This window comes from Gymnoscopelus microlampas (assembly GCF_963454915.1).
Source record: "Gymnoscopelus microlampas genome assembly, chromosome: 21".
NCBI lineage: Eukaryota > Metazoa > Chordata > Actinopteri > Myctophiformes > Myctophidae > Gymnoscopelus > Gymnoscopelus microlampas.
In genome coordinates, this window is record NC_139958.1 from 22,707,388 (window position 1) to 22,731,893 (window position 24,506).

General features: G+C 40.4%; 3 protein-coding genes across 5 annotated transcripts in view; 1 reads left to right on the forward strand and 2 right to left on the reverse strand.

Moving 5' to 3' along the window:
* On the reverse strand, positions 1–4,708 carry srsf9 (serine and arginine rich splicing factor 9). 3 transcript variants are annotated; one of them, XM_084046559.1, is made up of 5 exons: positions 4,574–4,708; positions 2,330–2,630; positions 1,755–1,975; positions 1,024–1,196; positions 1–921 (listed from the first exon to the last, which is right to left on the reverse strand). In XM_084046559.1, exons 2-5 carry the CDS (start codon positions 2,485–2,487, stop codon positions 697–699), a joined length of 777 nt encoding a protein of 258 aa, XP_083902685.1. In that variant the 5' UTR covers positions 2,488–2,630; positions 4,574–4,708; the 3' UTR covers positions 1–696. The 3 variants fall into 3 exon arrangements, with proteins under 3 accessions (XP_083902685.1, XP_083902683.1, XP_083902684.1); XM_084046557.1 differs by having other exon boundaries at positions 1–1,196; XM_084046558.1 differs by having other exon boundaries at positions 1–1,196; positions 2,330–2,736; positions 4,574–4,653.
* Positions 4,709–7,826: 3,118 nt separating this feature from the next.
* On the forward strand, positions 7,827–12,605 carry gal3st1b (galactose-3-O-sulfotransferase 1b). The gene is made up of 3 exons (XM_084046298.1): positions 7,827–7,916; positions 9,749–9,887; positions 9,991–12,605. Exons 2-3 carry the CDS (start codon positions 9,763–9,765, stop codon positions 11,141–11,143), a joined length of 1,278 nt encoding a protein of 425 aa, XP_083902424.1. The 5' UTR covers positions 7,827–7,916; positions 9,749–9,762; the 3' UTR covers positions 11,144–12,605.
* Positions 12,606–21,159: 8,554 nt separating this feature from the next.
* LOC311037866 (reticulon-4 receptor-like) overlaps positions 21,160–24,506 on the reverse strand; it is a gene marked incomplete at both ends in the record, with an annotated part of 3,978 nt that continues 631 nt past the window's right edge. The window contains one exon of the mRNA XM_084047160.1: positions 21,160–22,538. Coding sequence (XP_083903286.1) covers positions 21,160–22,538 — 1,379 coding nt within the window. The remainder of the gene's footprint in view (positions 22,539–24,506) is intronic.

The window sequence follows — 24,506 nt, forward strand, 5'->3', positions numbered from 1 at the left end:
TAAAATTTCATTTCATTTATTTCAAAAAGGCAAAAAAATGAAGAAAACATTAAATCATACAGTTTAATCAAATTAACATAAGCCAACAAAAATCATGATTCGAGTCTATACATTTTCAAAACATGAAATGATTGGTGATGCTTAGTTATTGTGTCACTAATCTAACAGCAACACTCATATAGCCATACAGCCAGACATAAAAAGGAAGTATCATATTGTAGCTCCTTGTGGCTAAATTACAAAAAGAAAAAGGCCTCACCATACTTTAAAACAGCACTTTGACACACAAACAGAAGCGTTAAGCATTTATCATTTCAAGATGCAGAATCATAATTAGTTAAATGGCTGCAGAAGTGTAAAATTTGACTATTTCTCCATTTGAAAATAGACACCAATCGACGAGCAGTTATCATTTCTATAAAAAAATGCCATCAGTTATGCAACAAAACGTTTTTCTTGCTAAATGCATAATAGTGCATCTTGAACTTACCAACTTACCAAAAACCTAATGCGAATCTTTAAGGCGAAGAAATGATGGGTGGGAGGGAATCCTAATCATGGAATGTAAATCGCAAGCAAAGGGCGGGAAATGGTGCAACATAGGGGAGGCCTGGGATAAAGTCAAATAAAAAAAAAAGAAGTAAAATATCATTACAAAAATTCAACTCCTTTACTGCCCATGTATGGTGTTCTTTTTTAACGGTAGTGGCGTGGGGGTGGGCTATGCTGTGGTCTCCTGGAGGGTGGACTATGGCGGGACATAGCATGACGTGGTGGCGGCGATTGGTAGCGTTGAGGGGGGGACCCTCTGCTCTGGTAGGCCGGTGGAGAATAACGCCCTCTGGATCTGGAACGGGAACGTGAACGACCAAAACTGGGAGTACCCCTCTCTTCATAGACACGGATGTATGCCGTTTCACCCTGCAACGAGTTGACAAGAAAAATCATTAGCCAATTGTTACTAGGACACTGTACATATGAATAGGAGTAAGAATGATAACGTAGCATAAGACGTGTACGTACTTGATGAGAACGGAACTCAGTCCGGTCCAGTCTACGCAGAGCATACTCCATGTCTTCCCTACGAAGGAATTCCACGACGCCTTCACCATCTCGCTGCACATCCGCAAAACAAACATCACCAGCTTCACGCATGTGGTCCTTGAGATCTTGCCAGCTCCCAGTTGGAGGTAATCCTGGAAGTGAATGTGACAGACAAAATGGCAGCCGGGTGAAAAAGACAAAACCTTGCATTTTGTGAAGACATCAATAAACGTAATGCCATGACTACAAGAACCTACATATACTTGAGCATATTTAAACAACATGTTATGGAATATTAAAGAACCTTAGTATTCAGAGACTAGCCTCCAATAGACTATAAACTTATAAGAATAGCATGAAGGGTCAAAACACAAAACTTTAATATTTTGCCTTAGATAAGCAATGCTATTCTGAGAAAATGTGTAAATATGGGTGATGGAGGCCATACAAAAGTCCTTAAAATTTGCTAAATAAAACATTGACAAAAAACACACCTACCAGTCACTATGGCCGGTGTTTGATGTTATGAAGCCAACATGACCAGTGAGTTTACGCAGCCAACATGACCAGTGAGTTTAGCGATTGTTTTTTTTTCTTTCATGACTTAAAGCAGCTGACTCGACCTCATCCACTTAGTCCCCTTGACCTCCAGTCCGCCATGAGAGAGAAAACTAAAAAAAAACTGTCTACAACTCATAACGTCCACCTACCAGTCACTATGACCCGGAATTCAGATCTTCGAGTTGGGGGTCCAAACCTTCCCCTAGGCCCTCCAGGCCCCCCTCCTCTTCCTCCTTCTCCTCCTCCTCCTCCTCTTCCCCCTTCCATAGGTCCGCCAAATTTAGCACCAGAGGAGCGAGGGTATTCCACACGTAGCTTGGAATCCCCATATCCATATCCGTTCCTTCCATAGACGGCATCATCAGCATCCCTAAGAGAAGAGAGCACAGAACTCCTTACAGTACGCCTGTCTGACTAATGGACATACACGTCGAAAATCCTTCTCCATCCAATCCCTGATGCCAGCTCCTGGAGACGTTATTAAAGCCTAATCCCCATATCCATCCCTGTTCCTTCCTTCCATAGACGGCATCATCATCATCCCTAAGAGAGGACAGAACTCCTTACAGTACGCCTGTCTGACTAAAGGACATACACCTCGAAAAGCGTTCTCCATCCAATCCCTGCCGCCAGCTCCTGGAGACGTTATTAAAGCCTAGGAGTTAGATGTGTCCAACAAGAGGAATGCGATTTTAACGTGCCCAAGATTATCCCAGAAACTCACCGTGGGTCTTCAAAGCGGACGAAGGCAAACGGAATAGTGCCTCTATTGTTCTTCAATTCGATGTCCCGTATTTTTCCATATTTGAAGAAGAGGTCTTCTATGTCTCTCTCCGTGACATCCATTGGAAGATTCCCCACATAGATCCGTCCATCCGCCATGGTGGTGTAACAACAGGCTCTGCTAACACAGAATGGAGGTACTGCAGGCTTTAAGCTCACTTCTGGTTCACAAATAGATGTAGATGTGGTCCTTATCCTAATCCTAGTCCAAATCCAATATTTTGTCCATCCGGATCCAACTCCTTAATTTAGACAAAAACAAAAAGTTTTAACCAGGGCAGGGTTGCAGCCGCAGTAAATGATGAGTTCAAGACAAACAGCACAGGACCTTGGATCCAAGCCTGAAATCTTTAAAACACAGGGTAATGAATGTCGGACATCCTTAACAGTGGTTAAAGCATTCTGTTGGCTGAGCTTTAAAAAGGGGCAAATGGTGGAAAGGAACAGAGCAATTGTACACAAAATAAGCTTTGTTTTTTGGTTGGACAATAAGTTCTCCCACTTTAGTCTTTATGCCAATTCCGCATGTATTCTGGTTCCTCGTCACTGCTAACTCCTACAATTGGTCCTACGGAGGGCATAGTCAACCAACACCAAGGCCACTTCTTTTCACCAGATAGTGAGGACTCAAGAGTTTCACTGGTAACGCATGCAGAGGTTCACGCCTACTCCGCCTAGTTCCACACCCCACTGAACAGATGCCCTGAAACCTATGAGATCACATTTCCAGCCCGGTTCTGTCCAGAATCCGTCCGTAGCCTGAGGCTTCGGCCCCTAGACTCCGGCCCCTAGACTCCGGTATTGGGTTAGGAACTTATGCTACACGAGCTCCACACAATATTAGTTTTAATATGATGACAATGCATGCACAATTTAATAGGCACACAACACTACATCAGTACATTTCCCACCTAACATACACGCATTTAAAAGTACAGAGATTACAAAACCTGTTGCTATGGAATTGGTCAACATGCCAGCTTTAGTCACATGCTACAATTTGCATAACAATTAATGTTGTAAGTGGCCATATGAAGACAGAAAGAATTTATATCATGCAGTATTTGATTTCTATCCATCTGTACAGTACGTAATCTGCTTAACACTTCTGCAAGTACAGAGTACGGGGAGACAGTTCTGACAACACTTTGCTCCAAAAAATTGCTATAAGACAATAGGGAACCAAGTAACTCAACTCAGACCAATAAAATGTTATGTCTACATACAAGCAATTTCACCGGCACCCTACTATTGGGGATCCTTAAAATAAATAAAACACATTTCACTCTCCTGGATTAGGATTTTGGGTATTTGATTTGAGTTTCGGGGTCGCGTCGCTTTCGGTGTCACAACATGCTAAATAATGGTTACGTCGTATCGTCGATTTGGAAAGGCAGGTTTGCGACGTCAGGAAGCACCACTTCCTTATTGTGCTAATTATTACAGCTAAGGGTTAAGATTGCACTCATTCGGATAATAACCTAATGTACGACGGCATGAAAAAAAGGCCAGACGTTCCAAGATTATTTTTAAAAAATGGCCGCAGTGAACATGCAATGCAACACCAGGAGAACTGGAGTGTTTAATAATGAGGAAGTTACAAATAAACGACAGTAATCTGGCCCATTGGGACATGTCAATGTCGATTTACAGACTCACCTCGCGTCGCAGGCTTGAGGAATCCACAAGCCTGTGGATCTACAACGAACCAACTATTATGGAAGTTGTTAGTTGTGCAATCGGAATCTAACCTTAGTGTACGGGGTCAAAGGTTTGAATTGATTTTAGCCAACCCGGATTAGCTGCGTTAGCTACAAAGCTAGAGCCTTCTAGGCCTCGTAGCTATAGCTACCAGATCCGTTGTCTTATTTAACATACCAGCCGCTGATATCCTTTAAATTCAACCACCAACGTTAAAACAAACGCCTCAGCTTGAAATAAACGTCGGGTCAAAAACACCTTATTCTGCGTTCCAGCAACGGGGCAACAAACACCGACTCGGTCTCTTTGTTGATAATGTATCGAGCTGCTAAGCTAACTCAGCTAACAAGCAACAAGCGTCACTTTACCTAACGCGCCATTATCAAACGGAATAACCACACCTTTATTAAAATATATATATATTGGTGCAACGGAAGAAAGCATTCAATGAACAATAATGCGACATTGTAGGATTCAAAGTTACCTTTTCACGTAGGTAGGTTATACGAGGCAGTGTTGGTACTTCACACGCCGTACCTTGAAACCCCCTTGTAGCCCCCTTCCCTTCCTCCGCAAGTTCCCTTCCGCGGTACTTAGCAGGGTTGCCACATCTTGCGAGCGAAATAAGCAACCCGGTCTAGGAAAATAAGCCCAAACAGAAGCAACTAAGAGCAGTGCTTCTCAAACTTTAAAATGTCATGGTCTCCCCTTAACTCTGACAGATGGAATGGAAATAAATGGACCCGTCCTTTTGTATACTGTCTGTCAGAGTTACTGACTTGTAAGGGTCAATTTAGAAGAACCCCCAAGGAACCCTGAGAGTCACTGGACCCCACTTTGAGAACCACTGAACCTAGAGCTCTAGGAAAAAGAAAACATTCTGACAACACAAATCTGGTACGGGGTTCCCTGGCACAAAACATTTTCCGAAGGAGGTCAAATACTACATATTAATTTGGGGGTCCATGACATGACAATATTTGAGTAGTGTACATTTGTCTGTTTTCTTAAATGTATCATGATTTGAGTGTGTGGGGATCTCATTTTAAATACGCCATTGTGCTTTTATGAGCGATCCAGTTTAGAGGACCTCTTATTGTAAATTGTACTTTCCATGTACTGTTTCCATGTCTTTTCTAAAGAAAGTATTCAATCAATCAATCAATCAGAACCACTGGTTAAAATAATAATTCAAACATTGTGAAGCAAGCCTAAATAAGCAACCCCACAAAACACAAATCCGCAACCCACAACTACCAATATTTATTTACGAGCAACTTCACAGAAAAATACGCCCAAAGTCGCTTATAATAAGCGGACATGGCAACATGGGTAGTCAAGCCTGGTTCGTATGCTTCGTCGTACGATTGTGTTGCGTGGCGAACAAACTGATCTTCAAGCCCACAACACACGAGGGATGCGATGAATTGCGGGCTTGTAGATCGGCTATTTTCACTACGCGACACCGTTGTACGACAAAGCATAAATCAGGCTCCTCCTCCTTGTTCTGATTATTTTCGTTTACGGCAGGCGGTACACTGAAAAGTGAAACACTGCCCCCCAAAGGTTGGTAAATTCTTTCTGGAATAGGCTCTATTCACAGCAGCCATATTATGAAGACATTCACAGGTGTTGTTACAAATGATACTAATGAAGGCTCTGTTCCATTTAGTCTAGCACAGTGGTTTCCATGACCCCCATAACTCTGAGAGTGTACTGTACAAATGGATTACGGGTCCATTTGGTTCCATTTGTACACTCTCAGAGTTACACACCTGTAAGGGGCCATTTGGAAGCCCATGAGGGTCCCTGGACCCCAACTGTAGACCCACTGGTGTAACAGAGTGTTTCCAGTGAGCCAACATGCACAATATCAGCACCCGGACTTAACCTGAGTACCTGACACAGCCAGATCCGAAAGCCCCCACCAGAATGGAACCGAGCCTTCATTAGTATCATTGGTAACACCTGTGAATGTCTTCATAATATGGCTGCTGTGAATAGAGCCTATCCCTTCCTTCATGAGTGGCCAACGTGAACGTTTGGCGTTAATCATTTTGAAAGGCTTTTGTGTAGTAATCAATCGTAATGCTTTTTTAATGGAGTGAAACGAAATGAAAATTCAGGCTGTGTCAGGCTAGTGTTGCTTTCCCAATGAGTATACCAAAGGATATGCTCAGCTCAGATTTCCTCTTAACAACTATTGAACTTTGGTTAGCCTACATGAGATTGTTCTGTATAATCTGACCAATTTATCGATTTTGATTATTATTATTTTTTACATCAATTCCAATTGACGCTAAGATTATACTAAGATCCCCTGACCATATGAATATCATATGTATTTAGATTTTTCACTCACTCACTCACTCACTCACTCTCTTTCTTTCTTTCTTTCTTTCTTTCTTTCTTTCTTTCTTTCTTTCTTTCTTTCTTTCTTTATTTCTTTCTTTCTTTCTTTCTTTCTCTCTCTCACTCTCTCTCTTTCTCTGTCCTCTAAAAAAATGTATGTAATGATTATTCAAAACAATTGTTATTCCAAGCATATCTATTTGGCTACTATGGCAACGTACACACTGCACTGCACAGATATTACAATCCATTAAGCCACACACTGTTATTATAGAACCTGCCTTGTTTTTTATCAGTTTCTGCCTGCCAACTATTTACAATGGTGAACAATCCATAAAAATGTTTTAAAATCTTTTTCTATTTAGCTCAATAAGCACATTAAGCATACATTTCTAGCCCTTTCCTTTTTGCTTTTTAAATTATTCACATGATTACTCAACTTCTGTTAAGCATTTCAGATAGTCGTCGTGGCAGTGGCATGTACACAGAATATTAAAGTCTCTGGACTTTTTAGTCTTTTTTTTAAGTGTCCAGTATGAAAGCATCTCCTTGAACAATGTGTGTCAGACCTTATGCTAGAATGGCAGTGGAACTAGAAGGAAAGGAACATGTCTGAGCTACAATATTTCTTGCTTCTCCTTTAGGCAAAGTCATGCTTGCAGTAGCTGTCAGTCTTCTCCTGAAAGATGCAATGAAGATGTCAGCAGACTCAAACTTAAGGGCAAGGCTCCACAAAATATCCTCCAACAGAAGTCATGGAAGCATTCCTGGTAGATGGGAAAGACATCCAATATCTGCATTTGTAAGCAGACCCCCTGCATGGAGTGAAGTCATGGGTGAGTAGAGACAACAGTTTCACATTTCTGGTTTCACAGGATCGTACACTTTTCCCATGTGACTGAGGAATGATTCCACAGCCAATGTGTGTGTGTGTGTGTGTGTGTGTGTGTGTGTGTGTGTGTGTGTGTGTGTGTGTGTGTGTGTGTGTGTATATATATATATACACACACACACACACACACACACACACACACACACACACACATGCGTGTGCACGCGAGCACGCACACACACACACACACACACACACACACACACACACACACACACACACACACACACACACACACACACACATACACACTATCATCAAGATAAGTAGAATATGTATAATTATGAGATTGTTATCTTTAATAAATAAACAGTATTAGCATACAGTGCACCTGTGCAGCTGTTTTCTCAAATCTGAGGAGACTGACTAGTTGAGGGAATCAACTCCGAGACCAAAAGGAAAGGACACAAATGGCCTTTTTGTTGGCCAATTGGAATTCCAGTTTTCACCACAGCCAATGAGATGTAACTTTGGTCAGTGTGTGTATAGTATACCCAAGGCTAGGGGTCGGTTTTCAGCCTGCATTGAAAACATATACCTTCACAGTGATGCTATTGATGCAGCTGTCTCTACCTCGCAACAGGTAAATCAAACAACTAACTTCTTTTGAATAATTGCTTTAAATAACTTTTCAGTTCTTCTACTTGGTAGATTTTTTGTTGTTGAAATGATGTCCAAGAAAATCTTCCTGAGTTCACAAAGATGTCACATCTTTGTGAACTGTGGAGTGAATTTTTAAATCTAATTTCAGTTGACATCAATTTGGCTGATTTCTATATTATTTTCCTTCTTCTGAAACACATTCTAATCCGATCCAACATCTGATAATGGAGCAATAACCATGTATTTGAAATGGGAAATATAAAATGGGATATGGGAAATATAAATTCAGTGTAACAGAGTAGATGAAGATTTACTTCAGATCATTGCATGAAGATATGATCTTTGTTCAGAATCAGGGGCATGCCTCTATGATGACTTTTCACACTTAATCTTGAATTATTAATTGTTGATCAAAATGCAGTCACCTTAAAATGGACTGGAGAGAATAATAATAGTCATAATGAATCCCATCATGGAGTACAATCACTTTATCAGTCTTTATCAGAAGTTAATATTTAGTTTGAAGCCCCTTGAGTGCTTTCCTGTAATAAATATAAATAAAAAATATAAAAAATAATTACCATAACAGATGTCTAATGCAGACACTTCATTATAGACACATTGCAGCCTGTCTTTGTAAGACATGATCATTAAGATCTGTTCCATTCAGCGTTTCTTATGTAAAGGTAGGGAAAAATATGTTCTGCATTGTTCGCCTGCTATTATTGAATGAAATAGATATTATTTTTGGGCTGCTCATACATAAATCATTGGCAGTTTCTATATCAAATATCATTCATTTCATTTTGTTGATTTATCCTATTTTCAACCACAACTAGTGGCAGGGCTCTAATGTGATGTCGGATGGTGTGTCGATGCCACCCGTAGGCCAACATTTCCATTTGCACACAATATATCTCAGAAGCTAATGGATGGATTGCCATGACATTTGTTGAGTGCTCTTGCTTACGTGGTGGATGAACCCTAATATAACGACTGAGGGACCCCATGTAGCCTGTAGCACCACCACCCTCATGCCAAAATGTCGACTTTGCTCAATGTAATAGGTAGCCTATACTGTAGATTACAAGATGAACCCTTCTGGTTTCTTGATATATTGTACAATACCAAGGAGCAGCACTTCCTCTAGGGGCTGCTACCAGGCTTTTATATTATCGTCTGTTCAAAGGACAATTGAAGAACCATAAACATGTTTGCTATGTAAACATAGGGGCTCTTTGGTTTGAAAAGACTGAGGCAGCATTTTCAGCCTTATCAGTTATTTGCGTTCTTTCCCATGACATCTTCACTGCCCAGGGTTGTTTATCATAGCTTAATTCTTATAATAAGCCACGCTTAGTTAGAATAATTTTAAAGGCCCAAATAAATTTGTAGCCCAATCAACAGAATAATAAACAGAAATGGAGATATTTCCATTCTTGTCACTGACTAACAACATAAGGACTAACAACAGCAATTAACTAAACAAGAAAGATGAGACAAAGATGAGTTTTAAACAGTATTTGGGTGCCTGTAATATGTTTGTTTACATTGGTAATAGTCTAAATATTAGCATTAAATGTATGTGAGTATAACCCTATTTTATGGTCCAAAACAAATTGGGACGCCAAATAATACTCAGATCGACTTTCTGAAAACCTGCATTTTAATCCATTGTGTCACTCTGTTGCACTCACTGTAGGCTATGTATTATAATGGTGGAATAAGATAGCATTTTAGCTGTACGATTGTGTGTAAATGACACATTACATGTAATGTGGCAGCCTGGTCAAGTTAATTTGTCCTTTTCAGACTTTTTTGTAACCATGTTTGGAATGAGAGGGAGGAAGCCCAAGTCACTGATTCGAGGGGTGGTTCTCTGGACTGTATTGACTGGCTTCATGCTAGTGCTGTACTGCCTATCTACCTCAACCCAAGTCAACATGCAAGAGTAGGTACATTAAAGAATAAATAAATATTTTGACGAGGCAAAATCACACATTTTTTTATTTACATATATATTTATCTTTTTATTTTATATACTTTGTTCACAGGGGCTCGTTTGCTCCCTCGTGTGCGCTAAGCATGTCAAAAGCATTGCAGAAGAGTGTGACCATCCCACTGCAGAGCGCAAACACCCAGTCAGAAGAGTGCCATCCCAAAAAGAACATCATGTTCATGAAGACCCATAAGACTGCTAGCAGCACATTACTCAATATCCTCTTCCGCTTTGGAGAGAGACACAAGTTAAAGTTTGCCTTCCCTGATGGTCGCAATGACTTCTTCTACCCATCACCATTCCTGTGTTCTCAGGTCAAGGAATACCAGCCTGGGCAGTGTTTCAATGTTGTTTGTAACCATATGCGCTTTGATGCTCAAGAGGTGGCCAAACTTCTGCCTGTGGATGCTGTGTACATTACCATCTTACGTGACCCAGCTGAACTCTTTGACTCATCATTCCATTACTATCGCAGAGCAATCCCCCTCACATGGAGGATCCATGGAGATGACAAACTGGCAGAGTTTCTGCACAGCCCTTGGGCCTTCTACACCCCAGATGGCTACAATTCATTTTACCTGAGGAATCTGCTCCTTTTTGATTTGGGGTTTGATAACAACATGGAGGCAGATGACCCTCGTGTTCTGAGAGATATTCATACTCTGTCCAAACATTTTCATCTGGTCCTAATAGCAGAATATTTCGAGGAGTCTCTCATCCTGCTCAAGGACACTCTCTGCTGGACCATGGAGGACCTGCTATTTTTTAAACTCAATGCCCGCAAGGCTTCGTCTGCGTCTCGACTGACCTCTGAGTTGAGAGCTAAAGCTTTGGAGTGGAACGGGGCAGATTGGACACTCTATCAACATTTTAATACCACATTCTGGAACAGAGTGGCAGCATATGGCAAACAAAGAATGGAGAAGGAAGTTGATGAGCTGAAGAGAAGGAATGCTAAGATGATGGCCATCTGTGTCGAGGGTGAGGGTGCAGTTGAAGCCAGGATGATTCAGGATAGAAGTTTGCTGCCTTGGCAGCCATTTGGAGAGTCTTCTATCCAGGGATACAACATGAGAAAAGATATCGACCCCAAATATAGGACACTCTGTCGAAAAATGCTCACGCCTGAAATACAGTACTTATCAGATCTAGGAGTCAACCTTTGGCTCACAACATTGTGGGGCTGGCTAAAAGATGCCATTAGTTGAATACAGGGACTTACTGTCATTGAGAAATGTGGGACAGGATTTTTATTAACAATTTGACGTTCTGAGTCGACTGAGTGGAAGGAAATATTTCAGAGTAACTGTCTTTACATTTGTGTGTGTGTGAGTGAGTGAGTGAGTGAGTGAGTGAGAGAGACTCCCGTAACACTGATTTACAGTTCTTTTAGTGCCTTTCCCTACAGTATATTCTGAAATTGAAAATATCATTCATTAGATGAATACATTGCTGATTTACATTTCGTATGTGCTCATTAAAGTGGCCTGATTTAGCCCAATTTCTTTCTATTTTCGAAAACTGGACCTTGACCTGCAATGTCCTACAATGTTTTGTGCACATTCTTGTGTGAAGACATGAATGTATAATTCTGTGCTTCAAAAAACACATCTTGAATCCATTAATGAAAGGAAAGAAGCTAAACACAAAACCATTCAATAAGGAAAGTGTTTTGTAGTAGAGGGAGAATAATGTGCACATCCAACCCAAATTGTGCACAGGTGCAGGATAAAATCAACACACAAATTACCAACTCCCACACAAACACCTGACAAAGACTGTGCTGGTCGAAACATTGCTGTAATTACGTTTAATTTAATGTGGGGACCTTTTCTCCTTTATTTATTTATTGTAATTTTGAGCTACCAGGAGGCTAAGAAAGCATTGGCAATTTTTCAGTAATAGGCTTTTCCCCAAGATACAGTACATCAAGCCTGCAGAGTTGTCTGAAGGGGGCAGTATAAGGCTGATATTGTCAGATCTTATACTGTACTGTGGGGGTGATCTACTTCAAGACATTCATGTCTGTACAATGTGGTGTGCTGTTGTGTTAGACTGATGAAGTGAACCAAATATTTGAAGGGCTGGTGTGGGGATATTTACCTATAGAATCTGTGAGTGTGGTGTTGAAATCTGCTTAATGTTTTCCACTCTGTGGTGAAATAACAATCTCCTCCAGGGGTGTCTTGCCATGGGGAGGATTGGAGAAGGAGACCTGTTGCTATGGAAACACAAATAGTGGTCCGACCAATAGTTGTTTTAGGAGTACCATATTGAGTGAATATTATTACCCTAGGTCTGTGGTTTTCAAAGTGGGGCCCGGGCACCTCCAGGGGTCCTTTAGGGGGTTCCAGGGGCCCCAGCTAAATGACTGATTGTTAGGAACCAAATTGAATCTGGTCTGGTATATTCTGAGAGTGTACAAATGGAACTAAAATGGGTCCATGGCCTAAATCATACCACCCTGGGGGTTCCTTCAAATGTAAAGGTTTGAGAACCACTGTCCTAGGTCATACCCCAGCAATATGTTTTTATTTTATTTATAGAGGTGGTATCGAGATATAAGATATCTTTTACGAGGAATATCTGAATGTGTTAATCATTTAATCCATGTGAGCTATGCACCGTATGAAACAATAAATGCATGAGCATTAATGACATTCAATAAAAGTGAAGGCACAATCTTTTTTGACAGTATATGCTTTAATCTACACTTTCAGATAAAAAACAAACATAAGTAATTAGGCCATTAGGTAATAAAGCCTCTAGTGAAGGAGCAGAGTGAATATGGAGGGGCAGGGCGTTCCAGAGTCTAGGGCCAGCCGCTGCAAAGGCCCGGTCACCACTCACCTCTGGTCTTTAGTTTTGAGCTCAGTCAAGAGCGACTGGTCAGCTGACCTCAGGGCTCTGGCTGGGATGTACGGCTCTATGAGCTCTGAAAAATACAAGGGGGCAAGCCCATTATATTTTAGTATTGTAGACAACTAGAAGTTCGGGCCGCTACGCGGCCCGAACGTCTAGCGTGACGCGTCGTTCACTTTGCAGTGCCACCTTACAGGCACCTCACAGTGTGAGAGAGAGTTTTGTGCTCTCCTAAATCCACGGCAGGCTTTGAAAGTACCCACTTCAGAAAGAGGTGACGTGCATCACCTCTCCAATGACCAAAACCCACTTTGTGATTACTCAGACCTGGTATGGCAGACCTGTGGGGAGTGTGCAGTGGTGTACAATGTGAAAAGATAGTTGAAATCGCAGGAGATGAAGTTAGCAGTTTATTTGTGTAAAGGGTCGTCGGTGTGGGTTGTGTTGAGGATGGAAGCCGTCGAACTGGTGCATCCTACCTATTTATAGGTAGGATGTGATGTCATGCTGTCGTGAGATTACGTCACACTGGCGTTGTCATCGTGATGTCAGATTACGTCACACCGTCACACTGGCGTCGCATACGGACAACCGACATGGCGCAGGATTCAAATTGTATATATAGATGACAACAAATTGTATAGTCACTGCAACATATTGGAAATCACAGATTATTCTGAGTTTTATCTGAGTTTGGACATGACCGTCCTTTACCACAAATACTTTTTCATTAGCTTTGTGTTGCAGGAGTATTCTTGATGTGAATAATTTAACACCAGAGAATATTACACTGCCACATTTTCCCTGAATAAGGGAATGAGGTTGAATTAATTTCTATTGTATATGCTTTTATAGTGACAGAGGTTTGAGCAGGCGAGGCAGGTAAAAATTACGTAATTGTGTTTTTGTGGAGAGACTGTAACGAGGGTGAGAGCACAATGTTTTCTTTATGTTGTTTTTAATATTCATGGCTTCACTCCAGTGTCTACAATCAGAAAATACATTAACAGGTCAGGATACCAATTTTACTGTGTGTGTAGTGTTCACATAACTGTCTTTGGGTACCTATTCCCTTTGGTGTTCTAGCTTTACCTTTGGATATTATATAATCCAAGAGTCTTTTCCTCTGTTCCTCTATCATACATTGTATTTACATATTTATGGTCACATATTTTCACAGAAATATTCCATCTTTGTTTCACAAAATGATGTACTGTATGTCAAACAGCATGTGAATACTCTTTTGTCAAGACTGTCTGCTACACATACATAAATAACAATCACTGACATTGTGACACATTGAGACAAGTTGGGTGAAAACATGTCAATGGAAAAAGCAGGAGAATGTGACAGACAGTCAGTATTGCACTGGTACATCGGGGGAAAACAAACTTTTCATTTGAATTCAGGCACTGAAGCCTAATTTTTCTGGTCTCGGGTGTGAGGTAAATTATATGGAATGAAATGGAACATGTCAGTTCAAACTGATATGCGCATGCTGATGCTGAGTGTTGACTTAGGAGTAGATTCAACCTCCCCGTAGACTGAGGAACAAGGTACGAATCTGAGCTGATGATGAGTGTCTGCTCATATTGGTTGGACATATAATGTCTCAATGAAGCCTTCATACAGTGCATATTATGTACGTGATTAAAGACCAACTACAGGCCTGTGGATGCACATACAGTAACGTTTTGCAGTTACACAAATGTGTACCACATACGACACAGGTGTGCTGCTGTGTAGTATGTTGTATTGGAGTAATAATGGGAAATGAATGGAAAGTGATTTTTTTAAGCCACTAAAATCTGATTCTTCTAAATCTATATGTCAACTGCTGAGAGCTGCATGCCTGCACCTAATGTCAAGTTTCCTGAATGCATTACAGTGAACCGTCCCCCCTTCCTCTTACCTGCTTGGTAAAGCACACTCATACAATTTCTATGTCCAACTACATATATAAGAGATTATAAAAATATCCAAATGATCACTCAACTTGCAAGTCACCATACCAATAATTTGATTGCAGAATATTTATCGCAACATGCAGTGGTTATCCATGATATGGCATGTTGTCAAAATCCAGCCCTATCTAGCTATCTAAGCTCCTCCTTTTTTGTACACACCAAGATGTTGTCGGTTACTGGAGCCATCAAAGGAGTGTCTGCTTGATGAGAGCGTGGAGGTAAATGACATTCATGGCCAGATACTGTGACTCTTCTGTAACTCTTCTGCTTACAGCTCATGCTTGGCACAACAAAAGGCATGGACGCAGTAAAGGCTTTTATGGAGCAAGAAAACCTCAATGTCAAAATCAGAACCACGCTGAAGTTTTTTTATCTTCATAGTAGCACAATCTTCTTAGACACAATGACAGGTGAAGTCCCTGCTCAGCAGAATGTGTGCATACAAAGATATCCCTCTTCATTCAGCTGTAAGATTGCTATACTGCAGAAAGGTTATAAGGAGAGCTCTGAAGGCTGCTTTTGATTAAATCTTTCCTGGCTGAAAAAGGCTCAGACTCACCCGACCACTAGGTTTATAACTCAGATTAAAAATAAGCTAAAATATAACTGATAAAAGGGAATAGTGCAGCTAAAGAAATTAATCTTTTCACACCTAATGTGACGGTAGAAAGTGGTTAATCACAATTTATCCTTTTTCATGTTGCAGTTTGACATGTAATAATCATATTAGATAGCCAAAAGTGTGCTGTCAGTGAGCACCTTAAGACTTTGCAAATGTTTTGCAAAACTCTTGTATACTTTTGCATATACCAGTTTTCCGAAATGTTGTTTGATGTAACTCAGATCTACTTTCTCTTTCAATTCTCGTCGAAAGAGACCTGGAACACTGCACTGAATAATGACCATGTGTTCATGATGAAGATGTAATAACATCAAAACATTAGTCCGCACAAAAAAGGCTTCAGCTTCTATGCTATGAACAGGAAATAATTTACTTATTGGAAATAAGTAAATTGTAATGGCCTGTCCAATAAAACCACATAAAAGCTGGAACTACCGTCCAGAAGTCTCATAAACCTTTCCACATGCCTGCAAAATGGCATGCATAAGACTTACTGACTGATTAGCATGGTGTATTATTACACAGAATTTCAGCATCTGAAATCATATTCAACATTTTAAATCTCATGCTGCTCAATCAGTACTATTCCCAGACATAATGGCATCTATTGCCCTTTAGGAGAGTATTTACTGGGAGCATTATGGAATTAATTATTAGACCCAACTCATACAGCATATTAACTCTTAACTGTAGTTTGACGAGGAGCTTCAAAGAGCTTTGTGTGCATGTAGATCTAGTGGAGGGATAGACTTCAGAGGGAAAGCCTTTATGTAAATCAAAATACTTTTTTTTGTGAAGTTGCAGTGCTTATTGAGTTGGAATGGTGTCTCATTTTGGATTCTGGTCAGGACGCCTTGGTCCTCCCATGGGAAAGATGTCAGTTGCATGGGAGGGAAAGGTTACGTTTTCCTTTTACTGTCTCCACCATATCAAATTGTGTGCTGGTGAGCATTCAAAATGTGCTATATCCCACTGTCTCTCTCACTGCATCACTGATATTATATTTATTTTTCTTAAGCTGTGTCAACTAACATGATTTTTATTTATTTGTTAGATTTGAGAATTATATCATTGGCCAAGATTTTATGATTTATATTTGTGAAAATTAAATATTCTCTCTGAAAGAAAACCACAGAGAGAACCATACAGTAGCTATTGATTTCATCTGGTTGTTTGTAACATCGCCTGAGGTTTACATCCTCGGAGGATAATTTCTTTCATCAATTTTGAAACAGGATCCATCTGCTTAGCTGTAAGACACACAATCCAATAATGAGAGAACACTGGTGTTACTGATCCAGGCCATAGTCCTTTGTCTTGGGATTTGATTTAAAAAAAAAAAAACACTACAATTATACAATAAAAATGTAATATGTATTTGACTTGATTTGATCACTTCACATTCAATCTTAAAATAACATGAGAAAGAGAAATAGAGGACAAAGATTCCCCTTTAAGCCACTCATTATGTCCTATCACTCACAAACCACCACACACATAGTGATATGTTTTTGTACATGTTGAATTAACACTTTTTGCCACTACCCTGCCTCTAAAAAATATTAATTCAATAAACAAAAGAATCATTAGCCACATTTACAATTTAGATTTGCAAATTTAGGCATTCAGCAGCTGCTCTTATCCAGAATGACTAACACAGTGCAAGAACAGAGTAGGTGGCATGAACCCTAGTCAACAAATAACAGGGTAAATGGTCGAGTAAATAGAGTGTAAAGAAAACAATTACGTAAAGATTCTTAGCATTTGTGGTCAAGCAAACAGTACATGTCTATCTAAATAACATAACATATGGGAACAAGTGACCATTAAACTGCATAGTATAACAAGCCTGAAGCATCTATCAAATTACAGTCAACAAGGAGTGATGCAAGCAATGAGGAGTGCTTGGGGGTGAAGTAGATTCTGAAGAGGTGAAGTTCTGATGATACTCCTCATTCAGACATCAGTAACTTTAAGCATAAGCATTCTGCTTTTGAGGGACTGCTAGCAGCGGTCTATAGGAAGACATGTTTCTTAGTGGACCATCTTGTAGAAGCTACAGTACTTCTCTGTCATCCTGCCTCTGTTGTTGTTGTCAAACTGTATTCTGTTGTTGATAACTATGGGATGAGTCAGCAGGTGACGGAGCCCACCCACAACAAGTGACACACGCTGGACTTAATCATCTCCAACCTACATAGTCGAGTATAGTGTGGTATAGTGTAGTGTAGTGCACTGAAAATGGCCGATCTAAACTCACAACACGTTGTGAGCTTGTAGATCTGCTATTTTGGCTGGGGCAACACCGCACACAACAAAGTAGGTCTATATCAAGCTCTTTACAGGCACACACCATGGAGTGCGGTAAAGCATGTGTTTCTATGTATATACATACATTCTATACACACTGCCCCCCCCCCATGGTATCTTCAGTCAGCTAGCAGCAGCAGGATGGATGGATCAGTGCCCAGACCAGATGGCTGTGTAAAAGGAGTATTCTTGTGCCCATTGACAATCCTGGTCTTCTGCTGTCAAGTTATCTAGTCTCTCTCATGGTTGCCTTCTCCAGCTTGTCCTCTAGAGAAATGTAACATCCACAATAGCCCACTCTTCCCCAATGAAAATTCAACTTGAAAAGAATAAACACAATTATCTTAGCCTCGTTCCCAGCCTCACTCATCTGCAAAGAGAAGAGCAATTATCTATATCTGTATCTTTGGATGTGATTTCAGCTAAATGCTTATCTTTTGACTTCATTCAAGTGTATATTAGCCTGACAGAATAGATAAACAACTAGAGTGCTCCTCGGAGCACAGGTCTCCGCCAGGTCAGGTACGCTATTCTGGCCTCCTGGTGGCGCTATAATAGGCTAATGTGAAAAGGGTGGCATTTCTTCCTTGGCCTGGTGGGAATGTGCGTGTGAAAATTCACGGAAATCGCAAGCTGCGTGCATAGTTTGAGGCTTTTTGTTCAAAACGGACCAATCCTGCAAACTTTGGAAGCCAACCATAGGCAATGAGGATGGAATATGGAATATGTGTGTGCACAGTTTCGGAGTGACCGGGCCAACGGTGCCGGAGATTAGCTGCTAACACACAGACAGGACGGACACACACACGCGGACACACACACGGACGGACGGACAGGGGGCAAAACATACTCTCTCGCCATGCCTTTCATGCCTTACATATTGCTTAAAACATCCCATTAAATACATACAAATGCAGTAAGAATCATGTATTCCTGTAGAATCTCCATGCTATACACATCAAACACGACCTTTGATGCAAATATACTAACAAAGGTACAATGCATCTCAACGTATGAGCTTGTAGATCAGCAATTCTCCGTGGGAGGGGGCCAAGTCAGACCCCTTGGGCAGACCTAATTTACATAAAAAGATGAAATATGGAGATATAAGGTTTCTACATCACCGTGCTACCAGTTTCTATGGAGACCAGTCAAGTGGACTGTAGTGAAAGTAGGTGTTGTTTCTAAATGGTCCATCTGCAGACCCTGCTAGAAACATGATAGCTGTGATTCCCTACACTCACAATGCAGGCACCGGCTGGTACATTGTCACTGACTTGTGATCTGGATAGGTTTTTGATGCAGTCAAAGGATTCTACTAATGCGTTCTAAATCAGTAGTTCTCAAACTTTTGTTTTGTGCCAGGGACGCCCAGAAGAGAAGATTTGTGTTAAAAAGCATCTGCTAAATGCCTAAACTGAAATGAAATTGTAAATTGTACAAAATTCACTTTCAAGATAAAAAAAAAACATGTCAAAAATGGCATATGTACAAGCTCGCAATGTGATACGAAGTGACGCGCTGTGATCTTGTACATCTGCTATTTTTGAATAGCCAATGCAAAAAACTAAAATGACACAGATGCTTTCCAGTTTTTTTGGTGTTAACTCTATATTACAAAACATCTAAAGTATAGTGTTCAGTAATAGGGTCTCCTCAATCTCTCCAGCACTTAAAAATGCTGTAAAGATAACATACATTTTCAGGTCAGGATACAAATTGTATCCAATCAGGCTAAAGAACACATACAGGATACATAATAAACACATGAAATTGGAAATTATGTAACAAAACATTAGACAAAATAGGAACTGGAATACTATCAAAATTAAGCTGATAAATTATCTTTGTGTATCTTTGAGTTACCTCTCCTGACTGGATAAAAACTCTGGGGGAGAATGTCATCAATAATTGTAATTGCTGAATTGTGATACTTTTACTATGCATTCACCAAATAGATTTGAGTATTTATGACCAAGATTAGTAATTGGTAAAAGGAGCACAAATGTACTATTCAGCTATTTTACTTCTGTATTGTAAGGCATCTTGTCCCAGATGAAAGGCACATCTAACACAGACATTTCCCCATTTTCATTCAGCTATTAAGTTACATAACTACATAACTAGGCTGCCTCTACTGAATATTATGTTTTTCTGGGTGCTACATAATTGAAGCCTCTCTTTGTTTCAAAATACAAAATGTGCATGAACTAATTTTATAATCAAAGGCTTTGCTTTCTAAGTGAGAATGTCTCATCTTCACACAGGTTCATTTTCATGTTGACAGTAGGCCTACCTTGATTTTGATGTAGCATCTTCATTTGTTATAATCAGGACATGCTGTGAGTAGGTTGTGTTGTGTAGGAAGGTTTAAAATAACAGCCCTGTGATTTCAAAACAACAAGCCCATGGTAGCCTGGTTTGCAGTCCTGAAAATATATTTAAGTCATTCATCCCTATGCTGAAAAACGTTTTTCTTAATTATATTATGTTATTAGTGCTTGAAACAAACTCAAGCAAGTAAGCGTCTGCAAAATTTAAGCTTTAAAGGATTGATGTGTGTGGCAGCCAGGTAGACAGACAGATACAGAGATCTTCATATATTGGCAGAATATGGGCACAGACAGACAAGTATAACGGGTACTCTGACAAAGCCTCCGACACTATGACTCAGACATATCGGTCGGATCGGCATAACGTAAATGTAAGCGCATAGTGATCCGAACCTCGTTTGTATAATTCTCTGAATACTGTTGCATAGTTAAAACAGAATACAGCAAAATTATTTAGGTGCAATTGCTCTCAAGCTACCAAGTTGGTCATAGTTTGTATTCTATCTGTGACATTATAGGCAAATATGCTAATTATTTTGGATGATAAACAAATCAATAAGAAAACAGTATATTTATTTGCAATCTATTCTTTCACAGTAAAATAAAATACATATTTATAATATGTACACAAATGTACCCAGGCATAATCACAGTGTGGCGAGAAAACAAAACCAAGACGTAACATAAATCAATTAATTAATATAAACCTGAACAAAAATAGAACTTTGAACTTTGCAGAAAAATATATGTCACATCTTTGGAGTGTCATGAAGCAAACCGTTGCACATTCTTTGCTGTAACAGTAGCATTGTGATCATCACAATTTGCAGGGTGAATTGAGAGAAACCAAAACTTGGCAGAGGAGAACAGAGTACAGTACAAATCTATTAGATGTTTCCATTGAAGCTGACACATTATGGAACGGCATCTAAATGAAGTCCATCCATATAATTGTGTATGATAATAGCCAAGTTTATTTCTTAAATTCTTCTGTTCAAATCACAAAACCTTTCAGTACGTTATGAAGACCTATGCCATGGTCTCCCCTCCCCCACTATCCTCAATTACAAGGATTGTGTGGATGTTTTGGAGTGAGTCATAGGAGTTTATGCGAGTTTGCCTATTTATGTTTATGTTTCCTGGCAGAAATATGGGGATAGACAAATCATGAGCAGAAGAATTAGGCTTAACATGTCAATTGTAGTCCCAGAACTTTTGGCACATAGGGGGTCTGGCATGTTGTTCTTCATACATAGTGTCTTTTCAAATAAGTTATCAGAAGAATGTTGTTCATTTGGTTCAAAGTCCAGTTTGTTTGGCCCATTATTCAGACTCTGCTCATTCTGATTTCCATTTTTAATAGCATCAGATTCCTTCATGTTATTCTTAGAGATATTCTCTTGTTCCTTCAATAGATTTTTGGTGATTTGTCTACTGTTGTAAGAGGAAAGGTCTGGTAGACCCTTACTGGAAATAATAGAGGATCTATCGTAGTCTGAGATACAGCATTGGGTAATATTAGACCACTGCGGATTTTCTGTGCTTAATAATTCTCCATATTTCTTAGAACTGAAAGTTCTTATCCAAGTATGATGGGCACCATCATAGCAACCTTCCAAGTCTGTGCTCTCAAGTTGCTTCAGGTCTTTGCCTGCCAGCCTGGCAGGGACAACGCACTCAAGTTCTGAGCTGGCCCCTTTAAATCCTTTGAACCAGTCCAACAAGGCTCGAGCCCGGCAGTCACATACCCAGTGGTTACCATTGAGGCGCAAGTACCGGAGAGATACCAGTGGCTGCATCGTGTCTCCTGACAGGATTGTCAAATTGTTTAAGAATAGATACAAGGTGGTCAGCTCCTGCAGGTCATGGAACGCCCTGTGCTGGATGATAGTAATTTTATTTTGATGCAAAAGTAAACGATCCAAGCTCACTAAGCCCTGAAACAAATTGTCTGTCACAGTCTTTATGTTGTTATTGTGAAGAAACAAAGATGTGAGGTTGGACAGATCCAGAAACATAGCATCATGGAGAGTAACCAAGCTGTTTTCCTGGAGAAATAATTGCTTCAGAGTAAACAGACCCCTGAAAACGCCAACAGGCAGTTCTGACAATCTACACCTGTGTAAGTGTAGGGTGTGCAGTTTGGTCAGACCTTGGAAAGCTGTGGGACTAATGACGTGGAGATGATTGCCTCCCAGGTCCAGCTCCTCCAGCCTTTCGAGGCCAAAGAATGCCCCAGCCTCAATGTACTTGATATTGTTGGAGAACAGCCACAGCAACGTGAGGTTCCTGCTGGAGCTGAAGCTGGTGGATTGCACCACAGTCAGGCGGTTGTTCTGCAGGAAGATGCGCTGAGTGTGGGGAGGGATTCCTGAGGGAATGTGGTGAAGGCCCTGCTGTTGGCAGGCCAAACTGGGCCGAGGTTCACTATGGCATATGCAGGGTGCTGGGCAGCCCTCCACCAGAGGCACTGGCTGAAGCCAAAGAACTAGGATGTAGAGCATGCCAACTGCAAAAAAGGAGACAGTCAATGAGGGTCATTTATGTCCCTTGTGCAGAGCCACAAAGTGCAAGCAAGACCAGAGTAAAGCATCACATAAGTTAAGCATCACAGCCTACTTATATTCACTTGACACAACATGATTATGTGGTTGTAGCACATATTGAAGCTGGCCCTCACAATGCTTCACAGACTAGTGCATTACCATTTTGTGGTAGACATTATATGACTTTGAAGTTACAGGAGCTTTGTTTTACTTAGGATATCATTCATAAACCATGTCGTTAATGTAATAACAAATTAAAACATACATACATAATCGCTTGGGGGGATTCGTTCCCCCCAGTTTCATAGGGACCCCGACCTGTCACTGTGTGTATGTGTATGTGTATGTGTGTGTATGTGTGTGTGTGTGTGTGTGTGTGTGTGTGTGTGTGTGTGTGTGTGTGTGTGTGCACGCGTGCGTGCATGTGCACCAACACAGACACACGCGCACACGCACACGCACGCACACGCACACACACACACACACACACACACACACACACACACACACACACACACACACACACACACACACACACACTCACACACTCACACACACACACACACACACACACACACACACACACACACACACACACACACAGAGTGGCAAAAACCATGCTCTCCACCCTCCTGGAGAGAGAATGAAGGACTGAACAAATGAGTGAGCAAATGTCTGTGATTTTGCATTGTAATTGACGTTGTTGCTGCACTTTCACTTACAAATGTTTCATTGTCTCTTCCCTGGTTTCAATCAGAAAAGGGACCTTAACTGTCAAGGTCTGTGGAAGTGAAAACCCTTGATTAGCTCTGTATCTGCTGACTAAAACCAAAACCATTACAAAAACAGCATTTTCCTGCCCTAAAAGGTTTTCTTCAGGCATGTGTACTAACCCTTGTGGGTAAGAACAAGCAGCTACATTATTTATTACATGTGCCTCTCTCTGGGTCCGCCTGGGTGCTCGCCTCTAAGCCACTCTGGTGGAGATGTTTTCAGGGGTAAAGAGGAGTGATGGTACAAAGCCACTGAACCTTACTAGTACGCTGTTATAACATGCATCAGTGGTGGACAGTAACAAAGCACATTTAATTGGGTACTAAGTACATTTTTTGAGTATCTGTACTTTACTTGAGTATTTGAATTTTTTGATCACTCCACTACATTTCAAAGACAAATATTGTAATTTTGACTCCACTACATTTCTAGGCAGTGAAAACATACATATGAATTAGCCACTTAAAGGTAGGGTAAGCAATATGTTTTGCTTTAAACAAAACGATTAAAGCACAATATCCTGATAGTAATCATTGCAATATAGTGTTTGTTCAGTAGTAGAGGACTATGTGTCTCTCCAGCTCTTTAATAAACAGAAAATAACATTTCAGGGTGGCCAATCAGCCAATTCAGCCGATCAGGAAAAAAAAATGTTTTAATAGTGTTCCAGTTCCAAGTTTGTCTGCTCATTTCTTTGTGTCATCACTTCCAAATGCACTTATTTCACTGTGTCCTGTGTGAGTTCTCTCTCCTGATTGGATAATATTGGTATCCTGACCTGAAAATGCATTTTCTGTTTAATCAAGAGCTGGAGGGACAATACCCCTGCTATTAAACAAACACTCTATACCAATGTTTACTATCAGAATATAAAGCAATTTAATACTATATTATTGTGTTCCTCTTGCATCCTCACAACATTGCAAAGGGGATTTTGAAAATAGTCATGTAGGCCTAAGTTTAATTGATGCCTGGTATTTTTTCTAGTACGCTATGAAGCATTTCGGTAAAGAGATCCCTAGCCTACTGCTGTACAGTAGTACAGTGGTACTCAAACTTTTTAATTTCAAGGACCCTCAGTTTGGTATGCATTAGGCCAGGACCCCTAAGTATGCTCTCAGAGTTACAGACTCTCTAAGGGTCCATTTTGTTCCTAA

Coding starts and splice junctions, on each gene's coding strand:
- srsf9 (XM_084046557.1), bottom strand. CDS start 2,487: ATGGCGGATGGACGGATCTATGTGGGGAATCTTCCAATGGATGTCACG. Junction 1,976..2,329: donor GTCCGCTTTGAAGACCCACG/GTGAGTTTCTGG, acceptor CTCTTCTCTTAG/GGATGCTGATGATGCCGTCT. Junction 1,197..1,754: donor ATTCCGGGTCATAGTGACTG/GTAGGTGGACGT, acceptor ATTCACTTCCAG/GATTACCTCCAACTGGGAGC.
- gal3st1b (XM_084046298.1), top strand. CDS start 9,763: ATGTTTGGAATGAGAGGGAGGAAGCCCAAGTCACTGATTCGAGGGGTG. Junction 9,888..9,990: donor ACCCAAGTCAACATGCAAGA/GTAGGTACATTA, acceptor CTTTGTTCACAG/GGGCTCGTTTGCTCCCTCGT.